Genomic DNA, 19957 nt, shown 5'->3' on the forward strand with positions numbered 1-19957 from the left:
TGCTCAAAAGGACTCAAGGTTTGAAAAGATGCCTCATGGACAGCAGAGATGAGGGACTCCATTTACTAAGTTTAAAGACAAGACTGTAGAGAGCTCTGTGTGCTCATCTGAGTTTAGTTGCTGAGTTTATATATATACATATACATATATGAAAAACGCCAATCACTTGTTTTTAAAATTTTAAAAGTTTAATAGTAATAAAATGGTTATAAAAATAGTAATACAATTAGAGTAATAATAATTTGGACAATTTGAATTAGGACAATATGAGACAACAAATACAAAGAGTTACGGACGTCCGGGTACCTTTTCTGGGCAGCACGAGCCCGAAAAAGGACACCCGTTAACAAAGGATTAACCCTTAAAAGCAATAGCCTGTTGCATATTCATACACCTCATACATGATGCGTAAATTCCATTCAAATACAGGATTCTGTCTGGTCATCATCAACTTCTTCCTCCGAATCCTAACAGCGCCTTTGCCTTCTAGGCGGAAGAAGTTCGTTTCTTCTGATAAGAGGGCAATAAATTCTTTTTCTCTGAAAGATTTAGGTGTCCTGTGGCTGCTATCTCGCTGCGAGTCCTTTCTTTTTTAAAAAAAGTATCCTACATAGCATCGTTTCTATTTTAACAATTTTTATAACCTAAAACTATATTTAACACAGTACTTAAGAGAATTAATACAGCATTACTTTCTAACACAACACATATAATATTCATTTTAATATTTGCGAAAAGCCAATCATAAAATACATGCATTTTTCACTATATATATATATATAAAAATTTAGTCCTGGGGGCTGCACTAGCAATCAGACTTGGGGCTACAAGTGAAATCCAGCAGACTTAAGGTTGTAAATTTGTAAATAAAGCACTTAAAAAAACCTAATTGATGAGAGTGTACTACCCAGCCCCCGGGTTATGCCGCGGCGGGCACCGGCTCTCCAGCCCCCCTTCCCCTCCGCCCTGAGCATCGGATTAATCGTCCTCCACAGCCCCGGCTAACGATTAGTAATAGTCAATAAGAGCCGGCACCACCCGCAGTCCCTAAGGCTGAGGGGGCCGCATCCCTGAGGCTCTCCGTCCACAGCTCCGGCTCCGTGAGGGGCTCCTCCCGTCCGCGGAACTTTCCGATCGTACCCCCCCGCCTGCCACTACCACATCCTCCGCTGACATCAGCGTACGCCGCCATATTGGAAGAAAAGCCACCTCCGCCATCTCGGCCGCAGCAGGCGGGGAACGCCGGCTCCCACCGCCACTGCCTCGGCCGAATCCCGCTCCCCATGATTGCCCCCGGCCGGCCGTTGCCCCGGTGGGGATAGGGCGGAGGCAGGAGTGGTTGCCGTCTCTTCTTCTTTCCCCCTCCCGATCTGCCGCAAAGTTCCTCTCCCCGTGGCAGGCCTTTGACCTTCCACTGCCTCCAGCCATGACTTCCTTGACCCAGCGTAGCTCCGGGCTGGTGCAGCGCCGGACAGAGGCCTCCCGCTACGCCTCCGCCGCCAAGGAGCGGGAGGCAGGAGGCGGATCTGAGGATGAAGGCCGCCGGGACGAGCCCGGAGACGATGAGAAGGGCGACTCCAAGGAAACACGCCTCACCCTCATGGAAGAGGTGCTGCTCCTGGGCCTCAAGGACCGTGAGGTGCGGCCGGGCGCGCTGAGTAGGGGGATGGCTGACGGGCTACCGCTTATTCGGGGGCCTATGGAGGTTGTTGATGGGGAAGGGGAACTTAAGTGGCGCTAGTGCGCGGGTGGGATGGGAGCAAGGATGCTGCTGGGTGAGCGTTGCTGTAGGTTTGGGGCAGAAACGTTGTGGGGGACGGTGGACTGTTATGTAGCTTAGGGGTAGGGGCGCGTGCTGGAACAGGCTCGGGATTTAGGAGAGGTGGGGAAAATGATTGGATGTTGAGCGGAAGGAGACCTGTAGGAGATTTTGGATTGCCCTTTGAATGCAGGATTTGCAGAGGGGCTCTAATATTTATAGCATCTCAAGGAAGGCAGAGTAGGTCTTGGAGGAGGAAGAGGTCCTGGAGCCTCTGATAGCACTGGTAGTTGACTTAAAAGACCTGGTTAGACCTCTAATATTTTTGTACTCTTGTACTTACCTGTAACTAATGTGGAAGGCTTATGTACTCCTGTGTATTTTGTCAGACACAACTTTATGGTGCTTATGGGGTTCTAAGGTGCTTTAGTATGCTTAGTGGCCCTTTTTAATAAGACTTCCAGAGTGTTAAAAATGTCTTTAACTTCGGGGAGATTCATTTGACAAAAATGGGCCTTGAATAATGAGAAGTTTGTCAAAAAGAGGAAATGGCATTATTATGTAATTCTTCATTTTTGCTGAATTTATAGCTTAATTAGGTGACATGAAGCTGTTAATAACAGTCATTGAGGAAGTCATACTTCTACTAGTGTGCAGGATTTTTTGTTTGATTTGAAAGAGGTAATCAGTATAAAAAGCATGCACACTACAGAAAATCCTGTCAGTTTAGTTTGATGAAATGTATAGTGAAGCATAAAATACATTTATTTATGTATTATAAGTTTTGCTAAGCAACCTGGGGTTTTTTTGGGTTTTTTTTGGTGAGAAGTAAACTAATGAAACAGTTCATTGGTTTGGGTGGAAGTCTCCTAAAACCGTGTTTGTGAGTGCAGAATAACGGGGGGAAAGCTCCTAAGTTATATGTTCTTTGACTCTACACTGCATCTAAAATAGATTTGATGGTTGATAAAGAATTGGTTAAAGAGTAATTTTCCTAGTTAACATTTGTTTTTTAATGTGTGTTTGTATATCTGTATGTATACTTGCCACAATAGCATATTTTATTTCTCCTTTAGATTGTATATTTTTGGCCATATTCCTGTAGTCACTTTTTTTTCAGTTGGACCTTGCCACGGCATCATAACAAAGTCAGTAGATAGTCAGTGTTGTGTTCTTCCATTTGTTGAATCTGAAGGCGTGTGTGTATGCACATTTCTCTTTCTACATACCTGAATAGCTGCATGAAAGTAAGTTAAGCATGACAAGACAGATATCTGTCAGGATTACCTAGGAGGTCTTGCCTTGAGGAAGGTGGGATAGACTGGATGATCATTCAGCCTTCCCCCCCACCATGAGTGTGTGCTAAATCCTCTGAATTTTGCAAGCAGTAGGCTGTAAAGATTTCAAGGCAAGGAACAATCTGTCTGCCTAGAAAGAATATATGGTGCAACTATACCTAGTATATCAAACACTGGGCCTAAAAATCCAGCTTTGCATTGGTGTGCATCAAAATTATACATCATCCAACATTGCTAAGTGCAACAGTAGCAAACACTGCAGGTAATCTATTTATGTGCATGCAAAATGTAACTAAGTGATTACAGTGGCACATATGTTCATGACTCCCTTGAGATTTTGCAGTTGAGATGTCAGACAGAAGGGATGATAATGTCTCTAGGGTAGGGATCTTATGTGCACAAACCTCAGCATGCACCATTTCTGTGCTTGTTAGACATGATTCATTAGAGTTTGTATTTTGGTTTTGTGTCTGATTGTACTCTTTTTTTCTAACACTATGTAAACAGCTTTGTCTCCATGAGTTAAAATCTCCATGATTTAAATTTTAAAATAAAACTATAGATTAATTTTCAAAGATTTTTTTTGTTCTCTGTTGTTCTAATGATAAGTTAGCAAAACTTAGGTACTTCATGCATCTGGAAATGGTTTTAATAAAACTTTTACTAATGATAAAAATTATTTCCCATGACATTTGTGTGAGATTTTGTCATGACAGCAAGCAGAGAAAAGTAATATAGGGTCTATAAAGTATAATTGTGAAACTTCATGAAATGTAAGGGAAAGGCAAAGAAAAGACGGTAAATTTAAAGCTGGTAATGTCCTTCCTTTTTATTGCAACAAGATAAAATAATTAGTGTTGAGTTTAAAAGAATTAAAATAGTCCGAATTAGCCTAAGAACGTTTCCCTAAAAATAGCTTTATTCTCAGAAAAGTCACTGAGAACTGCATTGATAACTTAGTTTCAAGGTTTTTTTTTTTTTTTTTTTGTAATTTCACTTCTAATATTAAACACTGGAGAATATGGCTTAACACTACATAAATTCTATTAAAGAAGCCTTGCATGTAAGGACCTGCCATTAATAATTTTTAAGTGTAAATTGCAGAACCTTTACTCATAGGAGAGAGAATTTCAGGCAGATTTAGACAGTGATGGATTGATTACTTTAGTGTTTCTAGGACACTTATATATTAATGTGAATCCTGCTTTCAGGATAGTGGAATGGTTGTAACAACCACAGACAAAAGTTTTGTGTTGTTGCTGCAGTATGGGCGCAGTCATGCAGTCATGGGAATGTCAAGCTGCCCCAAAACAAACACAACACACCTCAATCCCATTTGTCATGGTTTGACACTAGCACAATGCCAGTGCCCCCATGAGGATACCCTCTCCCTGGTTTCTGCTGTGAGATGTGACCAGGAATAAGCAAAGCAGGCTCCCACTTGGAAATAAAGAAAACAAAACTTTATTAACTACACTACAACTATATGTAAAAAGGAACACACACAGGAAAAATGAAAACCCCACAAATACACTTCCTCCTCCCCCCACCAAATTCCAATACAATACATCTATTCCCCAAATCACCAACTCTTGGTCCAGCACCACCCTTCAGACAATCAATCCTCAGTTCATCAAGAGGAGAGGAGTCCTTCTTGTACCATGGGCTTCCCCTGGAAACACAGCTGAAGCCTCGTGTGTTTCCGTGTCACTCGTGGCACTGCCTGGAGTACATCTGCTGTCGTGACCTCTTCCTTTCATGTCCAGTGCTCTCACCACTGAACATGGACCAGAGCTGCTTCTAGGGTTGTCTTTTTAAGGATGCTTTGTCCTGATCCAAAAAGGGCACAGTCTCACCTTTGGGACACCTGTCCCCACAGTCTCTCCTTTGGGACACCTGTCCCCCCCATATTTTTCACCCCCTGGGGCCGAGGGGCACCAACACTGAACCCTCTTGGTTCTGAGGCATTGCCTCCCCCTAGATGCAGTCTCTGTATCACAAGGAATATGGTTCTGTCCATGGCTGTACAAAAAGAGTCCAGCAAAAGCCACTCCATCATCTCTTCCCACTAGGATTCTTCTCTATTCTTCCACTATTTCTCACTCGCCCAGACCTCTCTCACACTTGCCCATTTCCTTCTTCCATTTCATCTCTATCTCTCTTCTAGGAAAGGTTAATGTTCTGCAAAGTTTTCATTGTCCAAATAAGGGTTAAAAACTCGGACTCTGCCTTCTCAGGAACTCCCACAGCCTGGACACCTCGCTGCATCCTCCCCCCCCCTCTGCTTCTCCTTCTCAGCCGTGCTGCCGGCACATGTTATCAAGTTTCAAGGTAACATAGTCTCAAGCACAGGCTGTACTCTCTCTCTCTCTCTCTCTTGAGGGGGGGCTGCCCGATGCCTCCTGGTACTTCTCCCACCCTTCCATCCTTGGGGGCCTCTTCACCTCCCCTCTCGGTCCAAGCCTCGGCCTACCTCACCCGGCTGCATGGCTCCCCTCTCCCGCCCAGCAGCAGCAGCTGGACGGGGGAGAGATCTGGGGGAGAGATCCGAACTCTTTCCTCACCGGAACCCAAGAGACCCTCCCAGGGGAAGTGCTCTGCTTTTAACCCTGTGTTCTCAGAGGCGGATCCATGTCCTAATGGCCATATTAGATGCCAATATTAAAATCTGAACATCCATTGGCCCAACCATAGCATCCCAAAAAACACATTTCCTGTCAAACCACCACACCATTCTCAATGCTTGAACAAAATTAATTTTTTTTTTCATTTGACTTAATTAAATGGTAGTTTATGTATGTGGGCTGGTTGTTGGGTTTTTTTTTTCCCCAATGTTTCTTTCATTTGGATATTCTGTGTATATATAACTATTTCTGTATTTCGAGGTCAAGATAGGTTTTAAGGGTATGTGCTAAAATATGTTCATGACAGATCTGGTGTCCTTAGAGGAACAGGAGCACTGGAACAAAAGGAGCATCTATAATTTATTTGGAAACCTTTCAGAAACATGATTGGGAAAGGGAATCATGTTCCTCTATTTAGAATAGAGCAATAGCCTGTTGCTATAGGAATAAAAAATACTGAAACAAAATACTTTGCTGTGTTAGGTTAAAAATAATATTGCAGTAGGACCAATCAAAGTCATAGCACAAGGGAAGTTATTCTGTAGAACTACTGAAGCTTCTGAGGTCACCTCTCCCAAAAGAAAGATGTGGTAAATATTGTTAGCTGATTTACAAATGACAGCTGAGATGAGTACAGGTCACTCTTTTCCTTACAGTTCTTTCAGACATCTTGTAACTCAGTCCCATTGAAAAATGAGAGATTGCTAGGTTCTTTGTAGCTGTCACTCCATATCATTTTTTTATACATGTAGAGGGTTTTATGGTGGGTTTGTTGTTTGGTTTTTTGTGTGTTTTTGTTTTGTTTTTTTTTTTTTTTTTTGAGTTCTCATTCAGTACAAGTTGGGAATCTATTAAAATACAGTAACACAAAGAGCTGATCTTGTCCTCTAAACAATGTGCCACAACTAAGCAAATTGAAGCAGCTGTAGAGACACAACACCTTCTGTAGTTCAGATAATTATATTTAGTAAGATAAAATACTTATTTGATCTGTAACTAATTCCTTATTTGCTGAAAGAAAACTCACATAACATTCACTGAAATAATTGTCATGTGCTGCAGTCTGCTGCAACAGTAAATATTTTTAGTTTTATTTACACTTTTATTGGTGAAAATTAAAATGTCCTTTGTGAGAGTGAAGTAATGTTAATTCACTTTGGTTCAGAAATTGTCTTGGACCTTAGCTACTCATGTTTGGCTTTTAGAAACGTCATTTATTGCTGAAGATTTAGTGCTACAGCATAGTTTTTTGTCATGTGAAGGTCTCTATGATACTTTTCATTGTATTGAAATATGTTATTAGGGAGCTAGTTTGCCTGCTTCAGATGTGCTGTTTTGTGTTGATTAGATTAATTCTAAAATGTAGTTTCTTTATTCTTACCGAATCAGAGTAGCTGCATTTCTTACTGAATTTAATATTTTATTCCTAAAGAGATTTTTTTGGAAAGGTGAAAAATTAATTTTGAAAACATTCAAAATATGAGTGGTATTTTCCCTGATTTTAAGATTTGCCTTTGTGAAATTCATATTAGGATTCAGAAATCTGTAATTTTTTCCCTGTGTAACAAATGAGTTTTCAGAAGGCATCTTTGTATCTTTTTTTTTCTCTTCCTCCTCTCTTCCCTCCATCCCCTAAAAAAAGTTTTGGCAGCAGCCTGAATGTCAACTCAAAAGCTCCCAAGATTTTTTAAAAATTTCTGAGACAAATGAGTGAAACATGAAGAGACATCTACTGGGAATTTGCATTTCAGTTGAAGAATGATATATGAATGTGTTGAAACTTCGACAAAGGCATGCTTTATCTCAAATCCTAAATTCATTTAGGTTGGAAAAGCCTTCTAAGATCATAGAGTCCAACCATTAAGCAAACACTGCCAAGTCCACCACTAAAGCATGTCCCTAAGTCCCACATCTACATGTCTTTTAAATACCTCCAGGCATGGTGATTTGACCACTTCCCATGGCAAAATGTTCAGGGCCTAATAACAACAAAGTATGGAATGTCTGTGATGAAAATTTTTTTCTTTTTGGTCCTTTTTAAAATTTCATGTCCATACCTAAATTACAGGCTAACAGAAGGTAGGAGGTATGTGCTACAAGATGCAGTGAAGTGCCTCTTTACTGTGATGCTGAGTAAATCCTGCTTTTGTGCTCTTTGGAGAACAACATGCTGATTTGGAAGCAGCACTTTGGATACAAGTTGACTTTGTGTTGAAACTGTGTTTATATTTCATGGTTCTGTATGCAGCTAATGTGGTTATCTAGCATGGCTAATCTGTAACCTATATTATCTATCCATGGATAACTGAGTATAGTGTAGTCCCTTATTTCATGTCAAGCTGTCTAGTGTAGGACAAAAGCAAAAACAATGTTAAAGCCTTTCTAGTGATACTTCTCAGTATTTTTAAGCACTCTTAACAAAACAAAACTGTAACCTTTTCCTCTCCTGTAGCAAGCTGTTTTTATAAAACATTTTGCATGAAGTATAGCTGAGAAAGTATTGCTGGTAATTGCTAGAAGTGGAACTAAAAGTTAACATCATTTTATGTCAAAGAAAAAGTGATGTTATTTCAGGTGTTCTTTGATCCTAAAGTAGTTGAAGTACTGGAGCATTTATCTCAGCTACTTAAGCTTCACAGTAACTGGCCACCTTTGCAATGCTAAATTGACCAGGCTAAGTGTTACAGATAGTATATTCAAGAATGACTTTGCTACTCACTGAGCAAATAATGACTAGAGCACATAATCATTTCTGTTTTGCATTACTGGGGAAATCGTAGAATGGTTTTAGTTGAAAGGGACATCCAAAAGCCATTTCATCCAACCCCCTGCAATGAGAAGGGACATCTACAAGATCAGGTTGCTCAGAGCCCTGTCCAGTCTGACCTTGAATGTTTTCAGGGATAGGGCATCTATCATCTCTCTAGGCAACCTATGCCAGTGTTTCACCACACTCATCATAAAAAAATTCCTATATCTAGTTTCTTATTTCTTCCTTATAGTCTTTTTTATATCTACCCTCTTTTAGTTTAAAACCATTACCCCTTGTCCTATTGCTACAGGCCCTACTAAAGAGTTTGTCCCCATCTTTTTTGTAAGCCCCCTTTAAGTACTGAAAGGTCTCAATGAGGTCTTTCTGGAGTTTTCTTCAGGCTGAACAACCCCAACTCTCTCAGCCTGTCTTCACAGGAGAGGTGCTCCAGCCCTTTGATCATGTTCATGGCCCTCCTCTAGATCTGCTCCAACAGGCCCATGTCTTTCCTGTGCTGAGAACTCCAGATGAGGTCTCATGAGAACAGAGTAGAGGGGGACAATCACCTCCCTCGACCTGCTGGCCACACTGCTTTTCTCATAACTTTTAGTAAAGAAAGAAAAAAAATAGTAGTCAGTTAATCATGTGCCACTTTTAACTGGGTTTTTTTCCAGTTTGCAAACAGGTTTGGGATCAAATTCAGTAATTTCTTTTCTTTCAGAAATATTCATAAAATGTTACTGCAGAATGATTGTGAAAAATGCCAATCATTTGTTTTTAAAATTTTAAAAGCTTAATAGTAATAAAATGGTTATAAAAATAGTAATACAATTAGAGTAATAATAATTTGGACAATTTGAATTATGACAATATGAGACAATAGAAACAAAGAGTTACGGACGTCTGGGTACCTTTTTCTGGGCAGCAGGAGCCCGTTAACAAAGGATTAACCCTTAAAAACAATAGCCTGTTGCATATTCATGCACTTCATACATGATGCATAAATTCCATTCAAATACAGGATTCTGTCTGGTCAGTGTCAACTTCTTCCTCTTAATCCTAACAGCGCCTTCGCCTTTGAGGTGGGAAGAAGTTCATTTCTTCTGATAAGAATGCAATAAATTCTTTTTCTCTGAAAGATTTAGGTGTCCTGTGGCTGCTATTTCGCTGCAAGTCCTTTCTTTAAAAAAAGTATCCTACATAGCATAGTTTCTATTTTAACATTTTTTTATAACCTAAAACTATATTTAACACAGTACTTAAGAAAATTAATACAGCATTGCTTTCTAACACAACACATATAATATTCATTTTAATATTTGCGAAAAGTCAATCATAAAATACGCATTATTTGCAGTTCCTCTTCTGTTTGGAGGCCTGCCAGTTATTCAGAGTTCACTTACACATATCAGACATTAAAACATTATTTTGTTTTCTGTTTGTGATGGATCATTAAGATAATAAAATAGTATGTCTTGTAAGCTAGATCTTTGTAATTGGAGAGCTGTTAAACACTCATAGGTCTTTTACTATTTGTGGATGTTACAGGATTTATTCATCACAATGGGAAATTAAACTATCGAGCTTTTTGCATAAATTTCTGTTGCTGATATTCTTTTAAGCACTTGTAAGTTACTGCCCTGGTTCTGGCCAGGATGCAGTTAATTTTTGCGGCAGCCGGGATGGACACAGCTGGGTCCTTCAGGTTATTTAATACCACCTCATGCCATTCGCGGGGGGGGGGGGGGGGGGGGGGGGAAGGAGTGGGGTGGGTACCCTTCAGATTTGGACAGGGTATGTGGAGTGTGCAGACCAGGTTCCCCAGTGAGCAATCGTGAGTGAATCATTTACCTATCTTGTACACTCTGCTATTAGTATTGTTGCTGTTACTGTTGGTTTTCTTATCTCATTGCTGTTTCTGGTAAATTGTTCTTATCTCAACCTGTGATCTTTGCCTTTTTATGTCTCCAATTCTCCTCTGGGGGGGAGAGTGGAGAGTGAGTGAGTGAGCCAGAGCGGGTTGGAAGCAAATTTGATCTAAGCATTTGTTGTATTAGGTACAGAGCCATTGGTCACAATGTTGCTTGATCTGTTCAAGTGGATACGGTACCTAACTCTGTATATATTCCTGTATGTGCTCCTCATGGTGCTCTTTTTCAGAGCAGGGAGAGGGAACAGGATTACTTTGTTGCTGTACTGTGGAATATCACTTTATGACATGATAACATCAAGGGCAATGGGGATCATTTGTGATGTGTATTCAGTGTTGTTCTTCTGCCCTTACTTCAGGTGCTACCTCTGGGAATTCTTTAATAATTGTTCCCAGTGTGTGGGGGAACAGGGGAAGATGATTTTCCCCAGTTTTTCAACCCCTTTTCCTTCTTCAGGCCTGTTACAGCAGCTTTTGAGAATTTTGAATTCACTCTGGATGTTAAGGAAAGCATGTTGTTGTTGCTAAGTCTGCCAGGTATCCTCAGTGTGGTCCACACTGTGTTTAGAGTCAAGAAAGATTTCTAGAGAGTGTAGGAGCGTCGGGGAGTAGGACGGTCGGGACGGACGGAGACGAGAGATCTCTGAAGCCAGGTCGTGGAACTTGCGGTTTATTGCAAAGGGCCTGGGTGCAGGGGCCCTGCTTGGAGCTGCCAGCCGCAGCTCGGAGCAGGCCCGAGAGAAGAGAGGGGTAGAGAGGATGAGAGGGTAAGAGAGTAAAAGGGGTAAGAGCGTAAAAGGGTAAGAGAGTAAAAGGGTAAGAGAACAAAAGCGTAGGAGAGCGAGGTTCCTGTTACAAAACAATAAATCTTCTTCTGTGTTGAATATTCTAATTCTCACTAACCAATTTAGTACAATATACAAATCCTATAGCATTTACATACAGCCTATAAGAATCATTACATTACCATACTGTGTTACATTTTAAACCCTAAAAACTACTCTTTGGACCCCTTCTGCCAAGCTAGTAGGGTCTGCTCTGACCCTTGGACCTGTCTGCAAGCAGAGGGTATTGCTTCATCAAAAGGGGATTACCTTCAGCTGGCCACACCATTTTTTTCCAGTTGTTCAGTAACTAAGGTATCTCAAAGCTTGCTTTCATTTCAATCTTGCTTATAGTTTCTATATTCTCAAAATCTTTTGCCAGGCAATCATATTTATAAGGCTTTCCTGTTTCATCTTCCCCAACAAGGGAGGTTTTTCAGAGATCTGCCGCAAGGGTGGATAGTCATGAGTGGCATGGAATGTGAGAGGAAATGGGCCAGCTTTTGAAGGATTATTCTGCTCCAATGGTTTGGAGGTTCACCCCTGAAAAAATACAGAACCCTGATAAAGTGGAAGAATATTTCAAAGAAAATCACTGGCAGTTCCAGAGAGAGGCAACTTATTGCAGTGTGCTTGGCCCTGGCTACTACTTATTGGACACTGCTTGTCATTAGATGGCACCCTCAGGGGGAGAGGAAGGAAAGCAGATCAACAGGCACTGTGTCCACTCAAACTGCAACTGAACCAGAGGGACAACCTGTGCTGGTGGCAGTCGCCCCTATAGAGAAGAAGAAATCCAAGACAAAATCAGTTCACGTAGTGAGTGATGAGGAGGAAGTAGGGCCCTCGCAACAGGAGGAAGAGGTAGGGCCAGAGAAAATCACCCAATCCTTATTCCCAGGTGAGCTGCGAGATATATGAAAAGATTTCAGCTGCCGTCTGGGTGAGCCCCATGTGACCTGGCTGCTCTGATGCTAGGATAATGTAGCCCACAGTTGGAAACTATATGGTAATAATAAAGCCAAGCAACTGAGATCCCTGTCCCAGGATGCAGGCCTTGACAAGGTTTGGGAAAAAGAAATCTTCAGCCTCTGGAGGCAACTCCTGTCAAGTGTGAGGGAAAAGTAGCTTTTCCAGAACAATCTATCAGTGCACCAAGGCAAGTGGAACACCATGAAGAAAGGTGATGCTGTTGAGTCAGGGACGGACAAAATGACTCCATGGTTCAGAAGGCAAAAAAGAGAGATCCTTTATTAAGAGGTAGAGTCCTTTTATAACCAGGATCGCTAAGTTGAAATCTGATTGGTCTCAAAGTAAAAACCTTTCACACTATTGGTGAACTATGAATAGCACAGTCTGAAGGTACATATCTATAAACAACCTGAACAAAAAGAGAGATAATAATTGTTTTCATTCTTCCTCTCTAAGTTTCCCAGGCCTGAAGCTTGGGAGAATTCTCTTCGACTGAATTGAGAATCTCCACAGAAAGGTACCCAGTACTTGAGAGAATTAACTGTTAGGCATACTCTATAAGGATTCAAGTAACGAGCAGTCCCCTATAAATCCAGATGAAGTCCAGTGTACACAACCCATGTAGTGGAAGTTCCTGCGGAGCAGAACACACCATCATCATATGCCAACTCATAGGCGGTGATGTCATGGAAAGAAGAACAAACGGTGGATAATTTGGTTGTCCAACTCCAGCAATATAAAGAAAGTCTCTCTTTTCCCCTTTGGGCCTGTGTCTTGTCCATGGAAAGACTGTCCAAGGATCTCCAGCAATTTAAAAAGGAAATGTCCCATACCCCACCAGTACAGACCAATGTCTCTGCTATTGGGCACAAGTGCATCCCTGCAGAAGAGAGGATTCACACGACAAGGTAACCTGTGATTTTTACCTGCATGACCATGGAGAGGGTATGAGGAAGTGGGATGGAAAACCCACCTGTTCCCTAGGAGCATGGATATGCAAGTTGAAAGGAAGAACAACCACTGCAGGAAATTCTTTAAGGATAAATACTGCTTCAGTTTCCAGTGGGCAGGTCCTCAGACAAAATAGGAAGGCTGATGTTACTTCTGATCCTCTTGAAGGGACCTCCAGGTCATGTTTACAAGAAGTGAGTAATGAGTACTGTGACCAGGAATAGAGGGGTCCTGCCTCCATCCAGCTGGAGGAAAGGGACAATCGGATCTACTAGACTGTGTGGACCTGATGGTCTGGCACATCAGACCCATAAGAGTATAAGGCTTTAGTTGACACTGTCACACTATGTACCCTGATGCCATTGAGATATGCAGGGGCAGAATCTATCTCTGTTTCTTGGGTGATAGGGGGATACCAAGAGCTGACTGTACTGGAAGCCAAAGTGAGCCTGACTGGGAACAAATGGCAAAAGCACTCTATTGTGACTATTGAGGCTCAGAGGCCTCAGGCATCCATGGCATAGATTACCTCAGGAGAGAGTATTTCAAGGACCCAAAAGGGCACCATTGGGCTTTTGGGATAGCTGTTGTGGAGACAGAGGGAATTAGACAGCTGAATACCTCTCCTGGTCTCTCAGAGGACCCTTCTGCTATTCGACTGCTGAGGGTGAGGGTTGAAGAACAACAGGTAGTGATCACTATCACAACAGTGCACTGTCAACAATACTGCACCAGCCGGGACTTGACTCAGGGATATGAATTGAATTTATTACCAATAAAATCAGAGCAGGATAATGAGAAGTAAAACAAATCTTAAAAACCCCTTGCTCCAACTTCTCCCTCCTTCCTGGGCTTAACTTTATTCCTGATTCTCTACCTCCTCACACCCCAGCAGTGCAGGGAGACAGGGAATGGGGGTTACAATCAGTTCATACTCTGTTGTTTCTGTCTCTGCTTCCTCTCCAGGGAGAGGAGTCACAGAATCCCAGAATCAGCTAGGCTGGGAATGACCTTTGAGATCACCAAGTCCAACCTATTACCTAACACCACCTTGTCAACTAGACCATGGCACTAAGTGCCACATTCAGTCTTTTCTTAAACACCTTCTAGGGACAGTGACTCTACCACCTCCCTGGGCAGCCCATTCTGATGCCCAATCACTCCTTCTGTGAAGAACTTCTTCCTAATGTCAAACCTAAACCTCCCCAGGCACAGCTTAAGATTGTGTCCTCTTGTCCTGTTGCTGGTTGCCTGGGGAGATGTCCTAGGGTGACATTATGATGTTTGTATCCCCATTCATGTGTTCTGTTAATGTTGGATATTATGTTCTGTGCCTTTAAGACTGGCTCTGAAGAGTGAAAGTTTTTTTGGGTTTTCTTATCAGCCTGGAGAGACACAGAGACAGGGCAGTAGCTAGTGCCGTTTTTGCTTTTTTGCTTTTGCTTTTCGCTTTGCTCTCTGGCTCTTGCTTCTGCTTTGCTTCTGCTCATTAGCTAGTTTAGCTAAACAGTCCAAAATTCTTCCTGGACTGTTTCTTCTTTCATTTTTTTGGACCAACTTGAACCTGCTCCGGACTGGGACTTGGGAACACCGAGAGTTTGCACCTTGTGGCCTGCAGCAGCTGCCCCAGCGCCGGAGGGACTGATAACAGAGTGACCACCCCCGAGAGAGACTTTCTGAATTTGTCATCTTTTTCAGAGTGGTGTCATCCGGTATTGTTCATTTTGTGTGCTGGGGGGTGCTGTGCCTGTTAAATAAACAGGTTCTTTCCACTTCTCTCTGAGGAATTCTTCCCGAACCGGTTGGGGGGAGGGGCCGTGTGGGTTTGGAGATTCTCTACCAAATTTGACCTAAACCAGGACAGGAGAAGAGACTTACCCTCACCTGGCTACAACCTCCTTTCACGGAGTTTTTGAGAGTGATAAAGTACTTCCCCTGCTCCAGCATGGCATCCCCCCCGTGGGAAGCAGTCCTTCATTAACTTCTCCAACATGAGTCATTCCCGCGAACTACGCGAACTACAGTTCTTCATGAATTGCTCCAACATAGGTCCCTTCCTACAGCACCATCCTTCAGGCACAGCCTGCTCCAGCATGGGTCCTGCACAGGGTCACAAGTCCTGCCAGCACCCTGCTCCAGCACGGGCTTTCCATGGGGTCACAGTCTCCTTCAGGCATCCACCTGCTCTGGCATGGGTCTCCTCCATGGGCTGCAGGTAGATCTCTGCATCCCCATGGTCCTCCATGAGTTACAGGGACACAGCTGCTTCACCATGGTCTTCACGACAGGCTGCAGGGGAATCTCAGCTCTTGTACCTGTAGTGTTGCAATCACATATCCTCTGAACAGAGAGAGACATAGCTGTCCCAGGATTTTCCTGGGAAGCTGTGAGAAAGCTGAGAGAAAGAATTAAAACAATTATTATCTCTCTTTCTGTAACTGTTGTTCATAGATATGATTCTCCAGAGTGTGCTATCCATAGTTCACCAACAGTGTGAGAGAAGATTCCTAAAGGCCAATCAGGTCTTAGGTCTGTCGCTATAGGACATGAAATAAAATGATGCGGGCACTGGAAACTCCAAGGTAAAAGAAGGGCAGTTTAATTTCTGACTCCAACATTTATAGATTTTCAAAAGTGACAGTGGATTGGAGGATGACAGTGCCACCTCTCCAATGACACTGGACAAACCAACAGTTCATCAAATTTTTCCTCCTCCAGAAAAGAATGTAAAACAATAAGTATTTACAGAAAAGCATGTGAGAAAGTTCGTTACAAGAATGTAAGCATCAGAAGGCTTAGAAGAACTTAGAAGAGCAGGACGACATAGGTCCACCATTGTTTCTGTAAGAACTGTAGATTTCTAATAATAAAGTTCCTTTTCATGCCTTCTGATGATGGAGTCTCTGTATCACCTTTGTCTGTCCCTGATACCCCTTCAGTGATAATTGGTGACCCCTTCGGTGATAATTGGTGACTCCTCGTGTGTGTGAACATGCTGCCTTGATTTTTTGATGACTCTTCTGAAGTGTGTCCGAACATTGGCCTGAAATTGCTAACCCCTTTGAGGGTACAGACAAACTGGGGTGACTATTACTGACTCCAGCCATGTGTCTGGCATGAACTGGAGACCATCTGGATCTCTCCATCAGAGGAACTCAGGCTGACCTCCAGCATTCCCTGCAAGACAGGTTGGATGCCTTCTGCCCTCCTAGAGAGGTAACTGTGATCTTTCTCCGCATCTTCCTGAAGAAGACTTGTCCCTTTGGGACTGCAGACATCGTCTAGCCTAAGAGCTGGAAGGGGACAGACTGGGTTTTCCTTAAAAATGGGGAACCAATTTTCCAGAGATGAACAAACGATTGTTTCTGCATGGAGGAATCTGATAATTCCTCTGAGACTCACTGTGTCTTGATGAAGCGCTCTGTGATCTGCTGGCCTGGGCCAAAAATCACAGCTTTGCAGTGGATCTGGGAGCTGCCTTTGATTCAGAGACTTGGGAATGTCTCGGTGATTGTTTGCTAGCTGCAGTCACCACAGGGGATGCAGTCGCAAGGACTTTACTGCCTGCCTGGAAAAGCATTTCTAAAGCCCTTCGACTCAAGTTCCTGGGGAACAGAAAAGTGACAAAGCCAACGTGTTTTTTGCCTGAGATGGCTCCAGGAACTGTGTCCCAATCGACTTGGACGGACCATCCCGTTCCATTTCCGCCAGCTCCGACTCTCCCCGTATCGAGAGCAGCGGCAGGAGTGCCTTTTCACTCACTGGCATTTCTGGAATTCCCTGCCTCGAAGGGACTGGTGGGCTCGCCCCCACCGAGGGCCGCTCTGCTGCAGCCGCCGGTGGCGCCGACCCCCACTCCAGATGGAGCAGCCAGTGTTCCTTTGTTTCGACCGCCCTGAGCCGACCACCTCCGCCCCCAGCTCCACAACTCGCTTTGCTCTGAGAAACCGCTGGGGTGCCTTTGCCAAACTCGGTTCCACTCCACTCGGTGGCACTGGTGTTTCCTGCTTTGCATGTTGCTTGGCCGCACCAGCCGGCACCTTTAGCAGCAGCAGCGGCAAAAACACTGCCAGCACCACCTCCCCCCGCTCCCCCCGGGACCAAGAGAAACCACCGCGTCGCTTTTTCGCGAGCCTGTGGCCTCTGTGCCAGCCGGCCCCCTGCGCCAGCTGCGCCACTGGCTGTGGAGTCCGCAGGTGGGCCCCCGGCCGCGGCAGCACTGGCGGACGGCCCCCCGCACCACTGTCCTCCTTTCATGGACTGGCTGCGCACCACGCTGCAGGAGGGGAACCGTGATAATTGGTGACCCCGGTGGTGATACCTGTTGCAACTCCTCCCCTTCTTTCTCCACTGACGTTGGTGTCTGCAGAGTTGTTCCTTTCTCATATACTCACTCTCTTCTACTCTGGACACAATTAATTCTGTGCAATAATTTTTTCACCTTCTTAAATATGTTATCACACAGGCGTTGCTACCACCTCTGATGGGCTTGGCCTTTGTAGCAGGCACAGGGCCTGCAATGCCTCCATGGTGTTCAGCAGCCTAAAATAGTAAATGCCTAGTCATGATGACTGGACCTAAGAAGCCCCTCTTCTGCCTTCGGACCGTTGCCTATATCTCTGTAAGATTATAGGTCACTTTCCCCTCGACCCTTACTATTGGACTGTTTTCTAAAACTCCTGTACCCTATATAAATCCCTACTTTTGCCCAGCTCGGCAGAAGGGCTGTCCCTGAGAACCTTTGCAGAAGACATCAGTAAAGACATCTCTGTGGAACCTCATACAGTCTTCTCCTCTCTCTCCCTGCGTCTGCCTAAGGCACTTAGCAAGCTAAAGAGCTGAAATCATAAATGAGCTGATAATCACTAAGAGCTTAACTGCTTGCTAAGACTGCCTGCAGCTCTGGAGCCTTCCTGAGGGGCCTGGATAGGTCGTGCTTAACTGGATTTCTCTGTCTTGGGCACCCACGGCAGCCAGGGTCGGGGAGACCCTGAAAACACCAGAGTTGCCACAGGCCTTGGCCAGTGGCAGATCTGTCTTGCAGCCAGCTGGCATTGGCTCTGTCAGACATGAAGGAAGCTTCCAGCAGCTTCTCAGAGAAGCCACCGCTGTAGCCCCCTGCTCCCAGGACCTGGCTGCTCAATCCAGCCATTCTTATCTGTCATCGATGAATGTTACAGTGAAGGATTTCCTTTTTCTCTTCCATCATTGTTTTCTGTTGTTTGCATTTTTCCTCAACTTCTTATGAGTATGTTTAGTTTTTCTGGTGAAAAGACTTTTAATTGGCTCTCACTAGAGTGTCAGGTGCTTTATATTCTTGCAGTCTGTGATACATGAAGGGACAAGACCCACCAGCAGAGAGAGAGCAAATCTGAGATTTTATTCATAAGGATCAGTATCTATATCTTTACTCCTAAGAGCCTTTTTTTGGTTACAGCTTACAGATGTAATCACAGTTCTACAAGAAATCTGTCCTCTTGACATTTTCCATTGTTCCCTCCAAAGCCATGGTAAAGGAGTGTGAAGAGTGTATAGTTCTATGTCTATGTAGAAGTAGAAACTCATTTGTCCAGTTCTGTCTCAGGTACAGCTGTCCAGAGATACGCTGCTGCTGCTGCTGGCACTGCTGCTGCTCTCTGTTTAACTCTTTCCTTACACCAACACCTGTTACTTCGACAATTCCCCCTTTTCTATTTTTTTGAGGTCATGGACAAAGCAAGCGCAACCATAGCTTGTTTTTGTGTACCTTTAATGGTTCTGAATATGTTGGAAAGGACTAGACAGAAAATTTAAAAAGATATCACTGCCAGACAACCCAATCCAAGAAAAACCCAAGCTCATAAATTTATTCCTGAAAACCAGTTTTTCAGATTTAACCAAGTAAGATCATTTTTAAAGTCTGTCAAGCACCTTTTGCTCCTCCAGAGTTTGCAAATGTCTGAGTTGATATTTTAATTGAGTGTGAAGTGAGTGGATATCTTGTCTTAGGGCTTTATCGAAGGCTTCTTGGAGGTGGTTTTTGATTGTTTCCTAATTTTGTTCCATTTCATTCAATGGACGAGGAGTGACACATAAAGCGTTATGTATGCATTCCCAATCACAATGTAAAGATATGTGGGTTTTTTGAGCCTCAACTCTTTTGCCAATCCACAAAAGGGCACTTTTTAAGGCATCTAATCTGGTCATTATTTCTTTGTCAATTTGCTCTCCTGCTTGTAACTCTTTCATAATATTGGTTAGAGCTTGTCCCACAGTATGGGCAGTTTGAATGGGATTAGTTAAAGCTACAACAGCTGCAGAGGCTGTAGTTAAAACTATTACAGCAGAAATGATGGCAAAGATCAACCAACCGAGAAATTTGCGAACTCACTTCTTACTCTTTTGGATTTCCTCCTGGAATAGTCAAGCCAATTGTGAGAGTCTGTCCTTCCCAAGCCCTAGTCAGATTTACAGGTACCCAAATTTCTGGTCTTCTCTTAAATGAAAGAAGGACAGAAAAGTTATTAATATCTTCATTGGTTACATGATTTAAAAACAAAAGAATTAGCATACAGAAAATACAAGCCATTCCTATTATCACTTGAAAAATTATTACCTAAAGCAAAAGCATATGGATGCAAAGTACAAGTCATTAGTGATTGTTTCTTTAGCAATGTCAAATTTGCGAGGGTAGCATTCTTGTTCAAGTTTGCCTGGTATATGGTATTACCAAAGGCAGGCAACAGCATTTTCCGCAGATGCTTATAAACACGTGATTGATTACTACCTAGATAATATTGAATCAATGGTCTGACCATTCCACCATCATGCCAAATAATGCTGCAGTTTGCCTTTTGGAAGGGAAGGG

The 19957-nt window shown here is 43.2% G+C and overlaps 1 protein-coding gene across 1 annotated transcript in view; it reads left to right on the forward strand.

Moving 5' to 3' along the window:
* Positions 1-1426: 1426 nt before the first annotated feature.
* Positions 1427-19957, forward strand: part of LOC129133608 (Golgi phosphoprotein 3-like) — a 144872-nt gene continuing 126341 nt past the window's right edge. The window contains exon 1 of the mRNA XM_054653247.1: positions 1427-1639. Coding sequence (XP_054509222.1) covers positions 1427-1639 — 213 coding nt within the window. The remainder of the gene's footprint in view (positions 1640-19957) is intronic.

The sequence above is a fragment of the Agelaius phoeniceus genome, chromosome W (assembly GCF_051311805.1).
Source record: "Agelaius phoeniceus isolate bAgePho1 chromosome W, bAgePho1.hap1, whole genome shotgun sequence".
Taxonomy (NCBI): Eukaryota; Metazoa; Chordata; class Aves; order Passeriformes; family Icteridae; genus Agelaius; species Agelaius phoeniceus.